Source organism: Balaenoptera musculus, chromosome 6 (assembly GCF_009873245.2).
Source record: "Balaenoptera musculus isolate JJ_BM4_2016_0621 chromosome 6, mBalMus1.pri.v3, whole genome shotgun sequence".
Taxonomy (NCBI): domain Eukaryota; kingdom Metazoa; phylum Chordata; class Mammalia; order Artiodactyla; family Balaenopteridae; genus Balaenoptera; species Balaenoptera musculus.
In genome coordinates this window covers 104,638,164-104,655,336 of record NC_045790.1, presented here as the reverse complement: position 1 = coordinate 104,655,336, position 17,173 = coordinate 104,638,164, and the positions used below count along the sequence as shown (strand labels likewise).

The 17,173-nt window shown below is 61.5% G+C and overlaps 1 protein-coding gene across 1 annotated transcript in view; it reads right to left on the bottom strand.

Moving 5' to 3' along the window:
* Window positions 1–609: 609 nt before the first annotated feature.
* Window positions 610–17,173, bottom strand: part of CRB2 (crumbs cell polarity complex component 2) — a 100,803-nt gene continuing 84,239 nt past the window's right edge. Inside the window, exons 4-15 of the mRNA XM_036854188.1 lie at window positions 15,716–16,039; window positions 13,154–13,349; window positions 12,884–13,023; window positions 12,220–12,405; window positions 11,932–12,045; window positions 8,151–9,023; window positions 7,553–8,061; window positions 6,813–6,978; window positions 5,248–6,031; window positions 4,293–4,409; window positions 3,535–3,652; window positions 610–1,596 (exon numbers count right to left, since the gene is read on the bottom strand). Coding sequence (XP_036710083.1) covers window positions 1,372–1,596; window positions 3,535–3,652; window positions 4,293–4,409; window positions 5,248–6,031; window positions 6,813–6,978; window positions 7,553–8,061; window positions 8,151–9,023; window positions 11,932–12,045; window positions 12,220–12,405; window positions 12,884–13,023; window positions 13,154–13,349; window positions 15,716–16,039 — 3,752 coding nt within the window. The 3' untranslated portion in view covers window positions 610–1,371. The remainder of the gene's footprint in view (window positions 1,597–3,534; window positions 3,653–4,292; window positions 4,410–5,247; window positions 6,032–6,812; window positions 6,979–7,552; window positions 8,062–8,150; window positions 9,024–11,931; window positions 12,046–12,219; window positions 12,406–12,883; window positions 13,024–13,153; window positions 13,350–15,715; window positions 16,040–17,173) is intronic.

Here is a 17,173-nt window from a genome sequence, read left to right as displayed (position 1 = left end):
CCTCAGAGATCAGAGATCCCAGTGTGATGGCATCACCAGGGAAGGGACTGGAGGCAAAGCGGCTAGTTCTTCCCTTCATCTGTGTCTGTCCGCAGGACCAGCCCCGACACAGAGACAGTGCCAACATTTGCCGAGCACCTGCCTCAGCAAACAACCCTGAGGGCTTCCTGCGAGTCCCTGCTCGAATCCTCCCAGCGGCCATTAGCGAGGTGACTGGTCTGCAGGTGAAAGAGCGGACTCACCAGGCAGCCTGGAGAGGAGAGCGCTGATGCCGGAGGGGCTGGAGAACCACAAGGTGGGCAGGGAGGGTTGCTCCTCTGTCCTCATCGCCCTCTGGCCTCCTTGCTACCCCCTCAGGGAGGCCCCTTCCCCGCTCTCCCTCTCCCTTCCTGACACCTTGGGATGACCTGGGCAGCCCTCACAGCGGACTGGACTTTAACGAATTCCAGAGCGCCTTCCCCACTGTTGCCCTGCCCATCCTCACAGCAGCCCCGTGAGGTAGGCAAGAGCTGCTGTCCCCATTCTGTAAGTGACAGGCCTGCAGGAGGAAGGCTGCAGTGGCCCAGACCCTCCCTCCCCACCCCCCACCCCGCCCTCGGCTCCTGCAGGTCTGCCCCTCAGTCTGCATCCCAGCGGGTGCCTGGCTGCCAGAGGGCAGAGACAGACCTGCCTCAGGGAGCATTTGTTTGGGGAGCCAGGAGCTCACACATTACCCTCTGGCTCATGCCCCCCACCCCACTGATTTCCAGCTGCCTCCAGGGCCGGGGCAGCCTCTGGAGGTGGGAGAAGTTGCCGGAGCTGGGGCTTTGGTCCTTGGGCAAGCCCTGGCCTGGCCTCCAGGAGAACTCATGGCCCTGGGCTGCCCCTGCCCCGGGGCTGAGAAGGTGGTCTCCACTGCCCAGCTGCCCCTCCGTGGGGTCACCTGCACCCACTACACAGTCACGTGCACAAACAGCAAAGACGTGGACGTGCCCATGAGCCCCATCCGTAACACTCACACTGGTATCTGCAGACCAACAGTCCCAGGTACAAACACACATGCGCACGCGCACACTCACACACACTCCTGAACACATTGTGTGCACCCACAGGTGCTCCTCCCGGCACAGCCGTGTGCCTGCCAAGGCAAGACCGGGCAGCTGGATGGAGAATGTCCACAACCTCGCCAGGCCTCTCTGCTTCCCTGAGCGCGCCCCTTCCCCTCGGTCCAGGACGGGGCAGGGGCTCCCAGCAAAGGGGACACTTCCCCAGCAGGTATCCTGGGCCCTGCAGCAGCTCCGCAAGGCCCGGAAGGCTCCCGGAAGTGGCCTCCTTGGGTCTCCAGGTAGAAGTTGAGGACCTCACAGGTGCTGGAGCCACAGCCAGGTGGGCCTAGATGAGTCTCTCCTCAGGTGGCACCTTGAGGACACTGTCCATCTCCAGCCGGGCTCCGGCCACCTCCTGCTGGCTCGGGCTGTAGGTGCCCTCTGACTGGCGGCGCTTTCTGGCCGCCAGGATCCCTGAGAGGAGGCCCAAGAGGAGGAGGAGGAGGCAGGCGCAGGCCGCAGGCACTGCCACCTCCAGCAGCGGGAACGGCAGCGGCAGCGATAGGCCCTTCTGGAAGAGATGCAATAACACGCCTAAGACCATGGAGGCGGGGAGACCCCCCAGTTCCTTCAGAGGACAGGAAAAACGCATCGCTGGGCGGAGGCTTCCCTGGGAGGTAGTGAGAGACCTGGCCCCAGAGGTATGCAAGCAAGTGCCTGGGAGCCACCTATTGGAGGCACCGCTAGGGGATTCCTGTACAACAAAAGGGTTCTGGCTAGGAGGAGAGAAAACACATTTATTGAATGCCTACTAGGAGCTCAGCACCGTGTGTGGGATTTCATGTAAACCTTACAATGATCTGATGAAGCAGGAGCGAGGACACCCCCTTTCTTCCGTGAGGACAGGAATCTTTGGTTTATTTTGTTTACCCGTGTATCCCACAATGCACAGCAGAGCCTGCTCAGTCGGCACTCGATAAATATTAGAGGAGAAAACAGGGGCTTTGCCCAGATCCCCCCAGACACATGACTAGTGGGTGTCAAGCCAGGACTGGCACTGCCCTCCATCCGCCCCCAACGCCATGCCCATGCCCAGCTCACACCACCATTCTTCAGTCTCGAATTCCAGCTGAAGGTCCTTCCTTCAACTGGCCAAGGTGGGCCTCAGTGCCCAGCCCTGCCACCCTGCCTCTCTCAATAAACACCCAATCTGAAGTGATGGGACTTGATCCCTCCCGAACCCAAAGGGCAGTCTGGGTTTTTAAGTGTCTGTGGAGACCATGCTCAACCCCCAAGTGGGAGGCATCTCAGGCAGTAGCAGGAGAGGCTCCCCAGCCAGGGGGCCCGTGCAGGGCATGAGCTGCAGCAGGCTGACCTGGCTGCTGGCAAGCTCAGAATCCACCAGGGCGGGCCCCCACCCCCACCCCCACCCCCACCCCCACCCCCACCCCCACCCCCACCCCCAGCAGACTCAGACCAGGCTCTGGGGGCCCAGGAAACCACATCTCTGTCTCGTCACAGACACTGGGATGCCCCCATCAAAGATTCTACAGACCTGGAGTTCTGAAGCTCCAGAATCACAGATTTCCAGGGGGCAGAGGCCCAGGGCGTCAGATTCACCGGCCCTCCCTCTGTCCCATGAGACTTCTCAGCCCACTGTGACCTGGGTCCCAAGTCTCAGCCCCCAGCCCTGAAGAAGGTGCCCAAAACTGTAGAGAAAAATTCATCCCAGCCCTGAATGGGCCCTCCCCAGGCTCCGGCCCTGGGCACTTCAGGAGGAGCTGTAAAGCCATTTCCTCCCTAGGAGGAGGGTGGCGGGGGGGGGGGAGCCAGAGGCTGTAAAGTTCAACTTGAAAGGAAACATTCCCCAGAAGCAGAGAGATTTGGGGTTTATGACCCAGGCCGCCAGAAGCCTGTGGAGATCAAGGCTCCTCCCCAGGCTTCATCCCTCGCTGCTGTGCCCACTCTGGGCTCACTTCCCGCTGGGCCTGCAGAGTCTGTTCTGCCCCTTAGTGGGGAGCGGGCCAGAGGGAGGTTCAAGCTCAAGCTTCCTGCTGGCCCCCATCTATTCGGACCCCTCCTCAGCTGAGCCTCCCTGGGGTCAGGGGCTGCCTTCACGGCAGCCAAACCTTCCCAAGCCTTCTCTGGCTCAGAATCCCGGGCTCCCCACATCTTCCTACTCTAGAATCCTGGCTCAGAAACCACCAGAGCTTACAGGCTCTCATATTCACCAACGTAAATCCCAGAATTCCAAGATCCTGTGGGCCCTGAATCCTGGCCCAGATCAGACTTGGCAAAGCCCAGCTGTTTCACTGCAGCCCCCAGAGGGATGTTGGGGGCCCCTCCTGTGTGCGCGTGTGGAAGCGGCCTGAGTCTCCTTTCCCTGCTCCTCCCCACCCCATGACAGGGTTGGCCCAGGAACAGCTCCACAGGTGCTGTATACGCTCCCCCGTAACATCATCTCACTGAAGTCCAAAACAGGGCACCCACCCCCTCGGGCATCACTCACCACCACTTCGCAGAACTGGCCTGAGAAGCTTGCACTGCAGATACATTCATATACCCCACCAGCTGTCCGGCAGGTTCCGCCATTCAAGCAAGGGTTGGCTTCACAGGGGATCTGACACCTGGGAGGCAGGGACAAGGGTGGGGCTGAGAAAGCTGCTCCCTCCCAGGCTGCCTCTTGATCCCCCAGCTCCTTTACTTCCTCAAACCCTCCCCCACCCCCTACACACACAGGCATCAAAGCTCATTCATCCACTGTCCCCAGCACTGTCCCTACCTGGCTGGGCCCTGCCAGGTGACTGAAGCTGAATGTGATCTCCATCACCTACCATGCCCCTTCACCCCAGCATTCATGACAGAATGACTGTCACTCCATCAGGAGCACAGGGGGAGCCTGTGTAAAGGCACCTGCCCAGGGATGCTGACTCTGTCTGGAGTGGGCCCAGAACCTGCATTTTTACAGTCTCCCCAGGTGGAGGAGTGGGAGGTGGGCTGAGCACGGAGCTCTAAGAAACACCACCAGGCAACTACTTCCCAGCAGGTGTCTGCATAACAGAGGATGGTCTTGGAAGCCCCAGAGGGAAAGAATTCAAGCAAGAGAGGTACACTGTCTGGCACTGGGACCACAGTGAGGGCTGAGAAGGCGAGCAAGGATCCATACCCCACCTCACCTGCCCCGGCTGGAGGGGATCCAGAGGCCCGCCCTGCCCGACTCTCCACACTCCGCAGCCCACCTCCCAGGCCCCTGGACCCCAGACCCACCTCTGGCCAGCAAAGCTCTCCTGGCAGCTGCAGTTGGCACCCTGGGGCCCACCCTCACACGGGCCACCACTGAGGCAGGTGACATTCAGGCTGCACTCCTCTGGCAGGACAGGCAACCTGAGGAGAAAGCACAGAGGCTGGCCTGGGGACAGGACACCTAGGACCTGGCCCACCCCCACGCCCGTGGGTCACTCAGGTGACCTGAGCCTCTGCATTGTCATCCAAGGAATTCAGAGCCACCTCCCGGAGACCCTGCCGTCAGTCATGGAAGCTGTTTGTAGGGTGGAAGGGGTGGGACATAGGGCTGCCACTCTGCGACTCCAGCCCCACCCCCAACAAGGTGTACAACATCGGGCTGAACCCTTCGAGGCTGAGTCCTCCGCGGAGGTGATGAAATGTAAGCAGTCTCCCGCGGCAAGAGCAGGCTCCTAGACATAGAGCTTGGGCCTGACATTCTTTGCGTAGAGAGGGGGATTCAGGCCTCTGCCAGATACCACTCCGTAAGCTTGTCTCCAAAAGGAGTGGGGAGTCATAGCCAGACTGAGTAAGGGAAGCGGCCAAGACTCGGACCATCTCTGCCTGCCCCTGTCCCACGGGACTGACAAAGGAGGGCATCCGTGGTGGGCAGCTCGGCAGGAGAGCCTCTAGGTTTTCTTCCGACACTAGCTCGGGGTTCCCCCACCCCGACTCCCAGACGACAGCGTTGTTTATCTCAAATTCAAATTTACCCGGGTGTGCTGTATTTTTTCTGGCAACTCTAGGGGGCTGTTGTTCCCAAGTTACAGATAACAGCGCGGTAGCTCAGCGAACGTACGTGGCTGGCCCACGGAACCCGCGCATCCGCACCCGGGCTTCCGGACTAGTCTGCCCCACCCACCGCCCCCGGGGTCCCCACCCCTGCCCCGTAACCGCCGGACCCCTCGGACCCAGGCCGCCCCCGGCTGGCCGTGCGCACCGGCAGCGCGGGCCCGCGAAGCCAGGCGGGCAGCGGCACTCGAAGCGGCCGTCTGGGCGCGCGTGGCAGCGGCCGCGGGCACAGGGCGCTGAGCGACACGGGTCGGCGCGGGCCTCGCAGCGCGGACCCTCCCAGCCCAGGCCGCAGGCGCAGGCGAAGGCGTCGAAGAGGTCGCGGCAGACGCCGCCGTGCAGGCAGGGCGAAGGGACACACACGGGCGCACCGCGGCAGCCGAGTCGCGGAACCGGCGCGCCGGGCCAGGCCGAGAAGGGCTCCCGGGAGCCGGGGGCCGCGTCGGGCCGCGAGCCTGCCAGGGGCAGCGGGAGGCCGCCGAGCGCCACGCGGCCCAGGCAGCCCGTGAAGTTCTCGGCCAGCAGGACGCGCGCGCCGCCCGGGCCGCGCAGGAAGTCCAGGTCGCCGGCCAGGCCGCGCAGCGCCACGGGCGTCGCCGCGCCGTCCAGCCACAGCAGCCAGCGCGACGCGGAGGCCGCGGGGCGCTCCATGGTCAGGCGCACGCGGTGCCAGGCGCCGTCGGCCACGCGCGGCCCGGGCGCCGGCAGCACCGCGCCGGGCAGGCCGGGGCCACTGCGCACGCCGGCCGCCAGCGAGCCGTTGCGCACGGCCAGCCAGACGGTGTCGGGGGTGTCCGCGGCGCGCAGCAGCCCGGCCTCGGGGTCGCGCGTGCGGAAGGCCAGAGAGAGGCCGCTGAGCGCGCGCTCGGATGACGCGTTGTGCCCGCTGAATTCCGCCGGGGGTCCCTCGCGGAACGTGGCCTCAGCCACACCTGCAGGGAGAGAGAGCGTCGGAGGACGGCCTATCGGCACCCAGCCCAGCCCAAGCACACCTGGGTGATGCAGGTACCAGCCCGCCGCCCCCGCTCCCCGCACCCCTGCGGTCTGGGGGCGGGGGCACACACACCCACCCATCATCTAATCCCAGGAACTGTTCCCCCCACCTCATAACTCTCTACCTCCGAAGAACCAGCTCTGGGCTGGGGAGACCTACCCTACTGTGCCCACCCTGCCCTCCAGGTCACAAACCAGGCAATAATAACACCTTGGAAAATCTGCCTCCTTCTCTCCTTAGTGAAGTGGCCCTGTGTCATCACTGTGGCTCACTCTTCACTGCAATCATTTTAATATTATAACACAGTCATCTTTTAAAACTGCTGACCGTGGCCTTCTCCTGCTGGTCCTCCCATGGCTCCCCATTGCCCTTGGCAAAAAGTCCCAAGCTGCCTGGCCTAGCATTCAAGGACCCTAGCAACGCTGATACCTCTACTTGTGTTTCAGTTCTTACAAACCTCATGCCTTTGCACATTCTTTGCCCCCTTCCTGAAATGTCCTTCCCTGTGCCCGGTCAGAGTCTTATTTGCCCTTGAAAACCTAGCAAGTGCTCTCTTCCTCCAAAAAGCCTGTCCTTCTGGATGCAGTGGCCCAACCACACTGGGCTGGGGCTGTTGGCATCCTGGTCCACTGTCTCCGAATCCTGAAGGCAGGGGTGGGACCTAACCCAGCTTGGGTGTCCAGCACCCAGCATGTGGGCTGTCCAGGACAGGCACTCACAGACAAAGCCATCAGGGACCTCCTCACAGGTGGCAGGCGGGAGACAGGGCTGGCCAGGACACCACAGCTGCTGGGCACACGTGGGCCCAGTGAAGTTAGCAGGGCAGGCGCAATGGAAGTCATTCCAGGAGACAAGGCAAGTCCCACCATTGAGACAGGGCTGAGGCTGCAGGAGAATCAGGGCAGGGACTGGCTCAGGCCTGGGGCTAGCATCGCCCCACCATAACCATCCTTGCATTGGTTCTTCATTGAGCACCTAGTACAGATACATTACTTCCTCACAAACAAATAGAAAAGTAACTAGCGTTCCCATTTTACAGATGAGGAAACTGAGGCTCAGAAAGGAGAAACCACTTGCTGAATCACCTAGCCAGTAAATAGAGGAGCCAGAGTTCACACCCAGGCTATTCCAATCCTAGAGCTGGTGCTTTGTTCATGAACTTGGGTGTCCCTGTGCCCCAAGCAATTCCCGCAGAAAGGCTTGGGCAGCCCTCTGCCTGGGTCAGGGTGTCTGTCTCAGATTAGGACTGAGAGGGGAGGTATGGGGACTACCATAGGGCAAGAGCAGCTGGCCAGAGAGGAGATGAAAGTGAACCCTGCTCTGTCTCTCTCCAGCACTGGGACCTTGGGCGGGCGCTCCACCTCCTGGTGTTGACCTGACCAGTAGAAGGACATGCTAACCCCCAGCGAAGCAGGGTGGATCCCAGAAAAAGGACCCACCCTTTCCCCCTGGCACTCACACTGCACGTGTCCTCGGAGACACAGCCCATGGTGAGGTTCCAGGACTGCCTGCTGCCCGGCATACTGGGCAGGCTGGAGTTCTCCAGCAGCGGTGGAAAGAAGGGGAGGTGGAGGCTGTTGAGTCGCAGGTCCTGAATGCAGCCTCGGAAGGGCCCACCCCAGGGCTGGGCGTCAGCAGGGAGGAGCCTCCCGCCCACGTGCACCTGCTGCCCCAAGCCCTGCAGCTGATCAGGCCCAAAGCTGAGCGTCACCAGGTGGCGGAGCCCATCATCCCAGCGCCCAGGAAGCACTAGGGCAGGACTGCCCAGCACCTCAGCCCGGATCTGGCCCTCGCGCAGGAACACTGTCAGGCCAGCTACTGAATCGTTGGCAAGTTGGAGCAGAAGGCCAGCACGTTCCCGGGTGCGGAGGAGGAAGGACATGGTGAGGTTGGGGCCTGGCAGCTGGTCGAGCAGGAAGGAGGCAGAGCTCAGGGTGCCCCCCAAGCCAAAGGTGGCAGCAGGAGCCTCTGCAGGGAGAGAGGGTGCCGGGCATGAGGCCTGTGGGCTGGGGGCAGGCACAGCCCCTGCCCTGGGGCCCACCTGGCTCGTTCCTCACCATCAGCACATGTGGGACCGCTATAGGGCCGGGGGCAGTCACAACGGAAGTGAGTCCACAGGTCCACGCAGACCCCTGCGTGGGCACAAGGCGGAGGCTGACACTGCTCCTGGCGCCTGCAGCCCAGGAGGACATTCTCGCCGAGATCCTCGGGCAGCAGGAGGTGCCCGTCCACGTGCACGTCCTGGAGGCAGCCTGTAAAGGCCACGCCACCCAGCTGCGTGGAGCAGAACCCAGCAGGCTTCGGGGCCGGGGAAGCCGTAGGAGGCGGGGCCACAGGACTGGAGGCCACACAGAGGTGGGCAGGGCAGCCCTCGTGCCAGAGCCGCATCTCCAGGACCCCAAGGCGGAGCATCACCTCCACTCGGTGCCAGTGGCCGTCATTTAGGGGCAGATCCAGCAGCCTCAGGATGCACACATTGTTGCCGTGGCTCCAGAGTGTGGCCTGAAGCGTGGCCTCCACCAGTGCCAGCTCCAAGCTGCCCTGAGTATCAGAGCGAGTGGCCAAGGCACCAGCAGGTATCGTAGTACGAAACCTCAGTGCCAGACTCAGGGAGCCACCAGCTGGCACTGAAGCCTGCACAGGGTTCCCAGCCACAACGGAGAAGGTGGTATTCTGGCCACAAAAAGGTCCATGGGTACCAGGTGGGCAGCGGCAAGCATAACTGTGGACCCCTGACTGGAAGGTGGGGATGCAGGTGGCAGCCAGCGGACAAGTGTGGCCCTGGCAGCCAGTGAGCTGCACGGAACAGTCACGTCCACCCCAGGCCTCTGGGCACCAACAGATGTAGCCCGCCACGGTGTCTTCGCAGGTCCCGCCATGGAGGCAGGGCTCCGACAGGCATTCGTCCACATCTTCCTGACATGTCAGGCCTTCAGGAGAGACCAGGCCAAGGCTCAGCACCCAAGGCCAGAACCACAGTCTTGACCCAGAGCTTAGCTGCCTCTTGGGACGGGGACCTCAGTATCTATCAACCAAACCCATTCCCAATTTCCAAAGGATTTCTCAAGGTCCCCTGAAGTCCCCAGAGGCTGGAATCCAAGGTACTCCTTCCTTTACCATATCTTGTGAGTCGATTCAATCCTCTAAATACTCTCCAATGCCCCCTTTCCTCCCACCTCACCTCCCCTGCCTCACCAGCTCTCCAGGCCATAGTCTAGTGTCCTCTAGTTCACTAGCCTCCATCATCCATCTCTACAAGTAGCCAGAGATCTCTTTCTAAAGCATCACCTGGCCAGGTTCCTCTGCTACTTAAGGTCCGATCACTCACCCTGGCATTCGAGATTCCTCGTGGCCTGGGTCCTACCAGGAGTTCATATCTCAACCCTGCTCCCTGCAAACCTTGAGCTGCCTGTTCCTCCAAACATTTCCTGGGAAGTCCTGCCTCTGGGGCTTTGCCCATGTTGCTCTCTCTGGAATGCCTCGTTCTCCCTAACCCTGCCTTTCAAACTCCGACTCATCCAGCAAAGCCCAAATTCAAATGGCCAGTACCCTAGGAGGCTTTCTCTGACTCCCAACTCCAAGCTGCTGTGTCACTCCCAACTCCTTGCCCACTCCCAGGCACAGCTCCCCAGAACCCAGTATTGAAAATATCTGTTCACTCAGCTGAGATCTCCTCCAGGGGCCTGGATATGTCACTGGTGCCCAGCAAAGGACTTGGCATGGCCTTTGTGGACAGAGAGATGAAATGGAGGAGGGAGTGGGGGTGGATGTATGCATCTGTGGCACTCGAGTAGCCCCTGGTTCTAACCCCCCACCCCCGTCCCTCTGCCGTAGGGCCCTGGCACTGGCTGTGAGGTCACCCTCCCCTCCAGGGGCTCCCATGCCAGGTGCTCTGGCCCCAGCGTGGGTCAAGAGGCCACAGCCCAACCCCTGCTCAGCCAGAGCCTCCACAAAACCACTGAGGCCAGCCCTGCCCACGGAACCCAGCCAGGGGAACCCAAGCCCAGAGAAGCCGCCAGGATTTGAATCCTGGCCCCAGTCAGCCCACAAACACCACCGCCTCCTTCTGGGGACGGCCAGTCCCACCTCCCCCTGCCCAAGGCCCCAGCCCTGCATACCTGCCAGGAGCCACAACACCCCCAGGAAGGTCCGCAGAGCCTGCAGCCCCATTGCATTTCCCCACAGACAGGCTGAGAGTGGTGGGCAGGCACCAAGGCTGGGGAGCAGAGCTCCCCGCCTGGCCAGCTGCCTCCTTCAGAGCTGGCTCAGGAATGCCAGGCACTGGCCTCCCCCACGCCCAGCACAACCCCAAGGGAGGATGGGGGCGGACCAGCCCCACAGCCGGGGTTCCCCCTTCCGGTCTTCGACCTCAGAGGTCTGACCTCCCTCTCACCCATCAGCTGAGCTCAGCTTGGGGAGGAGCTGGGCTCCCGCTAACACTGTCGAACCTGGGGGGATGACATGCTCTCTCTAAAGCCTCTATGGCTTCATCTGTAAGATGGGGATTTAGAACCCTACCTCGTGGGGCTTTGGTGAGGAGGAAAACAATGCAGAGAATACTCTTCAGATGCAGGGCATGCTGCAGTGGGCCCACTGTGTGCCAGGCACCCACGAGGCCACTGTTTCTGGGGCAGGACTCAAGGAACCTCAGCCCATGGGGGCAGGAGATGGGTTTTCAGGGTCCCCAGAGGTTTTGGCCACCCAGAAGTGGGATGCTGAACCCCCAGCACATTTGGGGGGTGAGAGTGGAAGGGACGGTGGTGATCACCACCTCCTTCCCCCAGGCAGGGGAGCCTGTGCCCAGGAGCCGTGCCAGGGAGAGAAGGCAGCTTGTCTGAGCAGGAATGCGGGCGGGTGTGGGGGAAGCGTCACAGGCATTCCAGAGGGGGCAGGGACACTCCCTGCTGTGTGAGGAGTTCCTCAGGTTCATCAGTATCCGCAGGGAAGGGTGTCTGTGTGTCTCCGCATCCTCTGTACCCAAGGCAGGGAGAGGCTTTCTGCAGGCCCAGCTCCTGCCCAACATGCCACAGCTCTCCAAAGGTCAAGCTCATCCTTCTCCAGACACTGCCCGCAGCTTTCCGTAACAGCCCCCGCCGTCCACCACACTCCCCGCACCTCCACCACACACACCCCCACCACACTCCCCCCACCTCCACAAGACACACTCCCTCCACCACACACCCAACCACACACACCACCCCCACCTCCACCACACACACCCCTACCATTTTTACCTCCTCTGTCCTGGCCGAACTGCCCTGTCCTCCCTGCAGGCCCCTCGGCCTCTGCCCAGCCCTTTGATGTCAGGTGTCTAGGGCTCTCTCTGCCCAACACTCCACACTTTCTCCTGGATAACCTTGGCTGCCTGAGACTCCAGCTGCCAGGACCCCCAGTCTCAGGCACCTCTCCTGGGCCACACACCCCAGATCACCAGCCCCCACCCAGGCTCCTCCCTGTAGGTGCTCCACAGACACTCAGACTCAGTATGGACAAGGCTGAACTCACCATCCTCTACCCAGTGTCACCCAGGGCAGAAACTCGGCTGGCATCCCTGCCACCTCCCACTCACACCTGGAAAAACCCTCAGGGCCTGTAGCGTGCCCCTCAAAAATATTTCTCAACCTCCACTCCAGAATGTTTTCCCTCCACTCCCACCTCCAAAGCCCAGGTCCCAGCTCAGCCCTCTTACCTGTCGCCTGGGCCACCACACCCACCTCTTCCCTAATGTCCTTGACCCCATCAATCCAGCCTCCACACATCAGCCAGAAGGAACCTTCTTGCCCCAGGTCCACCAACTCTGACCTTGCCCTGCCCCAGTGCCCACCGCACCCCAGGCACCTGTGTAGCCATCTGAACAGTGGCACTGGAAGCCATTGGGCAGGTCCTGGCAGAGGCCTCCACTGAGGCATGGCCGTGAGGCACACTCGTCCACGTCCACACCGCAGTCGTCCCCTGCAAGAAGCCCAGCTGTGGTTCCCACAGCTCCCTCAGAGCCAGACTGGAACTGGAAAGGGCCCATTTTATAGCTAGGGAGACTGAGGCCAGAGAGAGGTGCTTGAACCCAGCTTCGGCATCCCTCCCGTGCATCTGGACACTACAGACCTGCTTCCCTGGAAGGGGGCTCACCCTCAAAGCCCGGAGGGCAGCGGCACAGGAAGCCAGCGGCATGGCGGAAGCTGAAGGCACCTGGGAAGGCGGCCTGGATGCCCCCATAGAGGGTTGGGTCGGAGCGCTGCAGGCACTGGCCCCCGTGCTGACAGGGGCTCACTGCACATTCATCCTCATCCACCTCGCACCGCTCGCCGCTGTAGCCTGGGGACACACACAGGTGGGCGTCAGGTCACAGGGGGTCACCAAGCAGCACCCCTCCACTGCTGCCAGGCCAGCCCAGGGCTAGGCGGGGACAACAGCTCAGAATATGGTCACGGATATTCCAAGGGAGGGACACGCGGAGGGGGTAGGAATGACCAGTGCAGCCTTCACCAGCATCAGCATCATGTTGCTATTATTACTAGTATTACTGAGCACTCTGCACGTGCGGGGCCCTGTACCGAGGCTTGATGGGCGCTACACCTTTACTCTCCTCAGAACAGCCCAGGAGCAGGTGCTGTGATTAGCCCTGTTTAGCAGATCAGGAAACTGAGGCTCAGAGAAGTTGCAGTCACAGGCACACTCAGGGTGTGTGCGCACCGCCAGGTTGTCCCAGGGCAGTCCTCCTCGGCCTGCGCCCCGGCCCCGCTGGGCGTGCGAGCGCGCACGCGCACACGTTCTCGCGCACGCGCACACACACCTGGCCAGCAGAGGCAGCGGAAGCTCCCGAGGCCCTCGAGGCAGGACGCGTTGTGCGCGCAGGGCGCCGACGCGCACTCCAGCACCTCCTGCTCGCAGCGCGCGCCCTCGTAGCCCGTGTCCGCGCAGTCGCACCGGAACCTGCAGGGGGGCGCGCGACCGGAGCTGAGCACGCGCCCGAACCTCCAGCTCCCCCTGTCTCCATCGCGCCCCCCACCCCGCCGCCCACCGCGCAGCCTCCCCGTTTGAGGGCACCCGGCCGCCCGCTCACCCGTTGACCAGGTCGTGGCATACGCCCCCGTGCACGCACGGCTGGCTCTGGCACTCGTCCAGGTCCAGCTGGCAGCTGGCGCCCCCGAAGCCCGGCGCGCACACGCAGCGGTAGGAGCCCAAGCCATCCAGGCACGAGCCCCCGTGCAGGCAGGGCGCCGAGGCACACTCGTCCACTTCCACCTCGCAGGTCACGCCTGGACAGGGCCCGAGACAGACAGAGAGATGGCCGCCCGGAGGGAGAGCGAATGAGGCCGAGCCAGGCTGACCCGAAACCTGCTCCAGACAGTGACCAGAAGCGGAACGTCAGGATCCAAAGAGAGAATCCGTTGTTCCATTCATCCAGAGCAGGTGTTTCTTGCGCCAGCAATAACAATGGGGTTGAAACAACACAGACATCCCTGCCCCCTTGAGCTCATACCAGTCTAGCCCAGGAGACGGGGATTAGGTCAATATTACATAAATGAGGACTGATTTTTACTTTTGATAAGCTCAACAGTGGGTACGTGCTAGATCCTGTGACAGCAAGAGGCAGGGTCTTAGCCTGGGAATTGAGAGTCAGTGAAGGCTTCTTGGAAGAAGAGACTTGAAGGATGAGGGGGCATTCGCTAGACTAGGATAGGGGGCTGTGTGAGCAGTTGGATTCCAGAGAGACTGTAGGTCTCTCCAGAGAGACTATTGGTGAAGACCTGCTTGGGGCAGGGGCCTGATGCCCTAGGGCAGGGGCGCATGGAGGGTCGGGAGCAAAGGGGAGAGTGAAGGAGGTGGGGCAGGAGTGGGGAGTGTCAGGCCTTGGGGGCCAAGTAACACAATCCGAGCTTATCCTAAAAGTTTTAAGCAGCTGATATATAGTCCTCTCTACACTTCGCTCTGATGGCTTTTTGTGGAGGGTGTAAGGAGGGACCCCAGCAAGGAGGGGCATACCCGGTGGGAGATGCTGGACCAAGGTAGCCAACTCCTTCAGGCTTTCCCTGCACTGTCTTGCTTTTAAAACTGCAAGTCCTGTGTCTTGGGAACCCTCTCAGTCCTGGATAAAACCAAGACGGTTGGGAGGCTCTCAGGGGAGGGGCTGTGGAGATGAAGGGAGATGGAGGATCTCAGGGTTTGGAAATGTACTGCCCGAGCTCATCGTGGAGCCCGCTTGTCATTGTACACTCCAGTGGCCCTGCCTCTGCCCCTCCAAGTGGGATTGGTCGTGGGGGGCTGGGGACCCAGCTGGCTCCAGCTGGAACGTTCCCCCCTTCCTGGCTCAGTGAGCACAAAACAGGGCCCCTCCTTCCTGTGACCCAGCCCCACTCCCACCCTCTGTGCCAGGGGGAGCCAGGCCCAGGCCGCCTGGAATCCCAACCTCCCCCGCCTGGCTGGGAAGGGAAGGAGGAGGAAATGAATCACAGCGGACGCTGCCCCCACTCACATCCACAACTCACCCAGAAAGCATTACCCAAAGTGTCTGAGCACCACACATCTGGGCGCGCACACACCTGCTGGCACCCACACACAGACTTTCCCACAAATGCATTCAGGGATCCCAGACACCTGTGGATACTGGCAGACACAGAGGCCTTTACATGACCTACTCACACATCCACAACTAATCTATCCAGACACCTGAACTCTCAAATGATGAGAAAGGTACATGGAACCCATTTCCAAAGTTCATTTTCATCTGTGTGCTGAGATCCATCTCTCCACTGTATGCCCTGTCTCCCGGAGCCCAGCCCCCAAGTCTGTACCCCTTACTCTGAGGTGACCTCAGACTGCCCTCTGCCCTCAGAGAGAGTCATCTGCATTCAGGGTTGAATAGAACACGGAGTGTCCACACTGCAGGCTCCCAGCTGCCCTAGACCTTGCCTTGCTCCCAGACCTGTCCCTAGCTGCGCCCTCCTTCCCGACTTCCAGGCAGTTGCTCCAGGATGCTCTCGCCGTGGAGGGTGGATGGGACTGGGACGGGGCCATACTCTGGAGGAGGGAACTGTCCCCCTCAAGACAGCAGAGATCCCTGGGGATACATCTACGTTACAGTTTGAGCAAGACCACCAGTGTCTCTATACAGGAATTCTGGGGGCTCCCGCCCCCAGGGGAGAGGGTCCACATGACAACATGAACCATAGCGGGGTGTCATGCTCCAGAACCATCAGACGAGCCACCAGAGGATGTCTGTGCTACAGCCTGACGGGTCTGGAGTGAGTCGATGCTAGAAGCACTGTCTAGATGTGTCCTCATTAAAGCCAAGCCAGGCATATCTGCACTCTAGTCCCAGAGATGCCTGAGGGGTGTCTCCACTACCAGCACCACCTGAACCCTACAAGGGACTGAAATAACATTTGTCCAGTGTCTGTAGTGTGCCAGGCACCATGCCAGCGCTCACTCATCACACTCTCATCCAGAGCTGCCAGGTTAGTCCGAGAAGGATTAATTCCGCAGCGTGACCAAGAGTGGGTACACCCTAGAGCTGCCAGGATGCCTGGGGTGTCTCTCCACTAAGGTCAAAGCTGAATTCGTGATTTGAGTCGCTGATGGGGTCGACATTACACACGCCTCCGGGAACAGCTGGGGCCATTACCTGCATAGCCGAGGGGGCAGTGGCACTCGTAGCGATCGGCCAGGTTGTGGCAGGTGGCCCCGTGGTGGCAGGGCCGGGACGCACACTCATCGATGTCCAGCTCACAGCGTGGGCCCTGGAATCCAGGCACACAGTAGCAGCGGAAGCCACTGGGGTCTGGACCCTGGGGTACACACAGAGCGCCGTGGTGGCATGGCTGACTGGCACAGCCCCGGGGCTCCAGGGGCCCACAGGTATAGCCACCATTCTCTGTAGCCTGGCACTGGGTCCCTGGAGCACATGGGTCTGAGGCACAGGCACCCAGGGGGTCCGAAGGCGCCGTTCCTGTAGAGAAAGGAAACTGGCTGGGCAGGGTGGACAGGGGCTACCAGGACACTCCCCTCCCCACACCCAGGCCCATCCCCCGATCCCAGAGTCAGTAAAGCAGGAGGATGGAGGGAGTGCCAGGGGGTCTACACACCAGGTCCCAGCAGGCTGCACGCATCTGCACCCAGAACTGGGAATGGTTTCAGGGGTGCCTCCATAGCAGGGAAATAGGATGCCTGGCTCCCCGGGCAGGATTAGTGAGCAGACGCCCACTAACCCTGTGAGCTTTGCGCTCCACTGTGTCCGTGCATCCCCGCAGCGCCCCTTGGAAGCAGGCCCTGTCAGGCCCATTTTACAAGAGAGCGGATCCAGGCTCCGGAGTGAAAGTGAGGACTCTTGCCTGAGGTCACAGAGCAAGTTAGTGCCGGCTTAGCCCTCAGGGTCTGTCCCTGTGCTCCAGCCCCACCTGGGGAGGGCATCCCCGGCCTGCTCCCTCCCAGGAGGGCGTCTCCTCCCACTGCCCACTCCACTGCTCCTGCTGGGGGTCCGGGAACTCCATCCCTGCGTGAAACTGGAGATGGAGGACTTCAAAGGCCCCTCTCCCCCCTCCTCCCCTCCTCCCCTCCTCCCTCCTCCCCTCCTGGCCCTGCCGGCCTGGGAACTTCTCAGAGGATCCCTGGCCCTCACTGTATCTACCGCCATCAGCAAGCGTGAGCGGCCAGACTGGCCGAGGTCACAGGGTTCAGGGCAGGTATTGAGCCGAGCTGACTGAACTCCCAGCCCCAGCCGCTGCGGCATCTCCACGGGGCAGCGCTCCCCCCGTTAGAGGGTCACCTCCCCATCTGGGGCCCGCCTCCCTCCCACGCTCCCTTCCTAAGAGCCTGTCGGTGTCAGGCCGGGGTGAGAACTTTTGAAGCTTTGAAGCCAAACGGCCCTGGGTTCAAATCTCCACTCAGCCAACAAGCTGTGAGACCTTGGGCAAGTCATTTCTCCTGCTGATCCTTCGTTCCCCAATCTGAAGAGGGTTGATAATAGTACGTGCCTCGTAGGATATGGAAGGATTGATAAGCCTCAGGGACGGCAGTCAAGTGCCCACTCGGGGTAGGAACTCAGTAAGTGATGGAGGAACGGGAGCCGCCCGCAAGAAGGAGG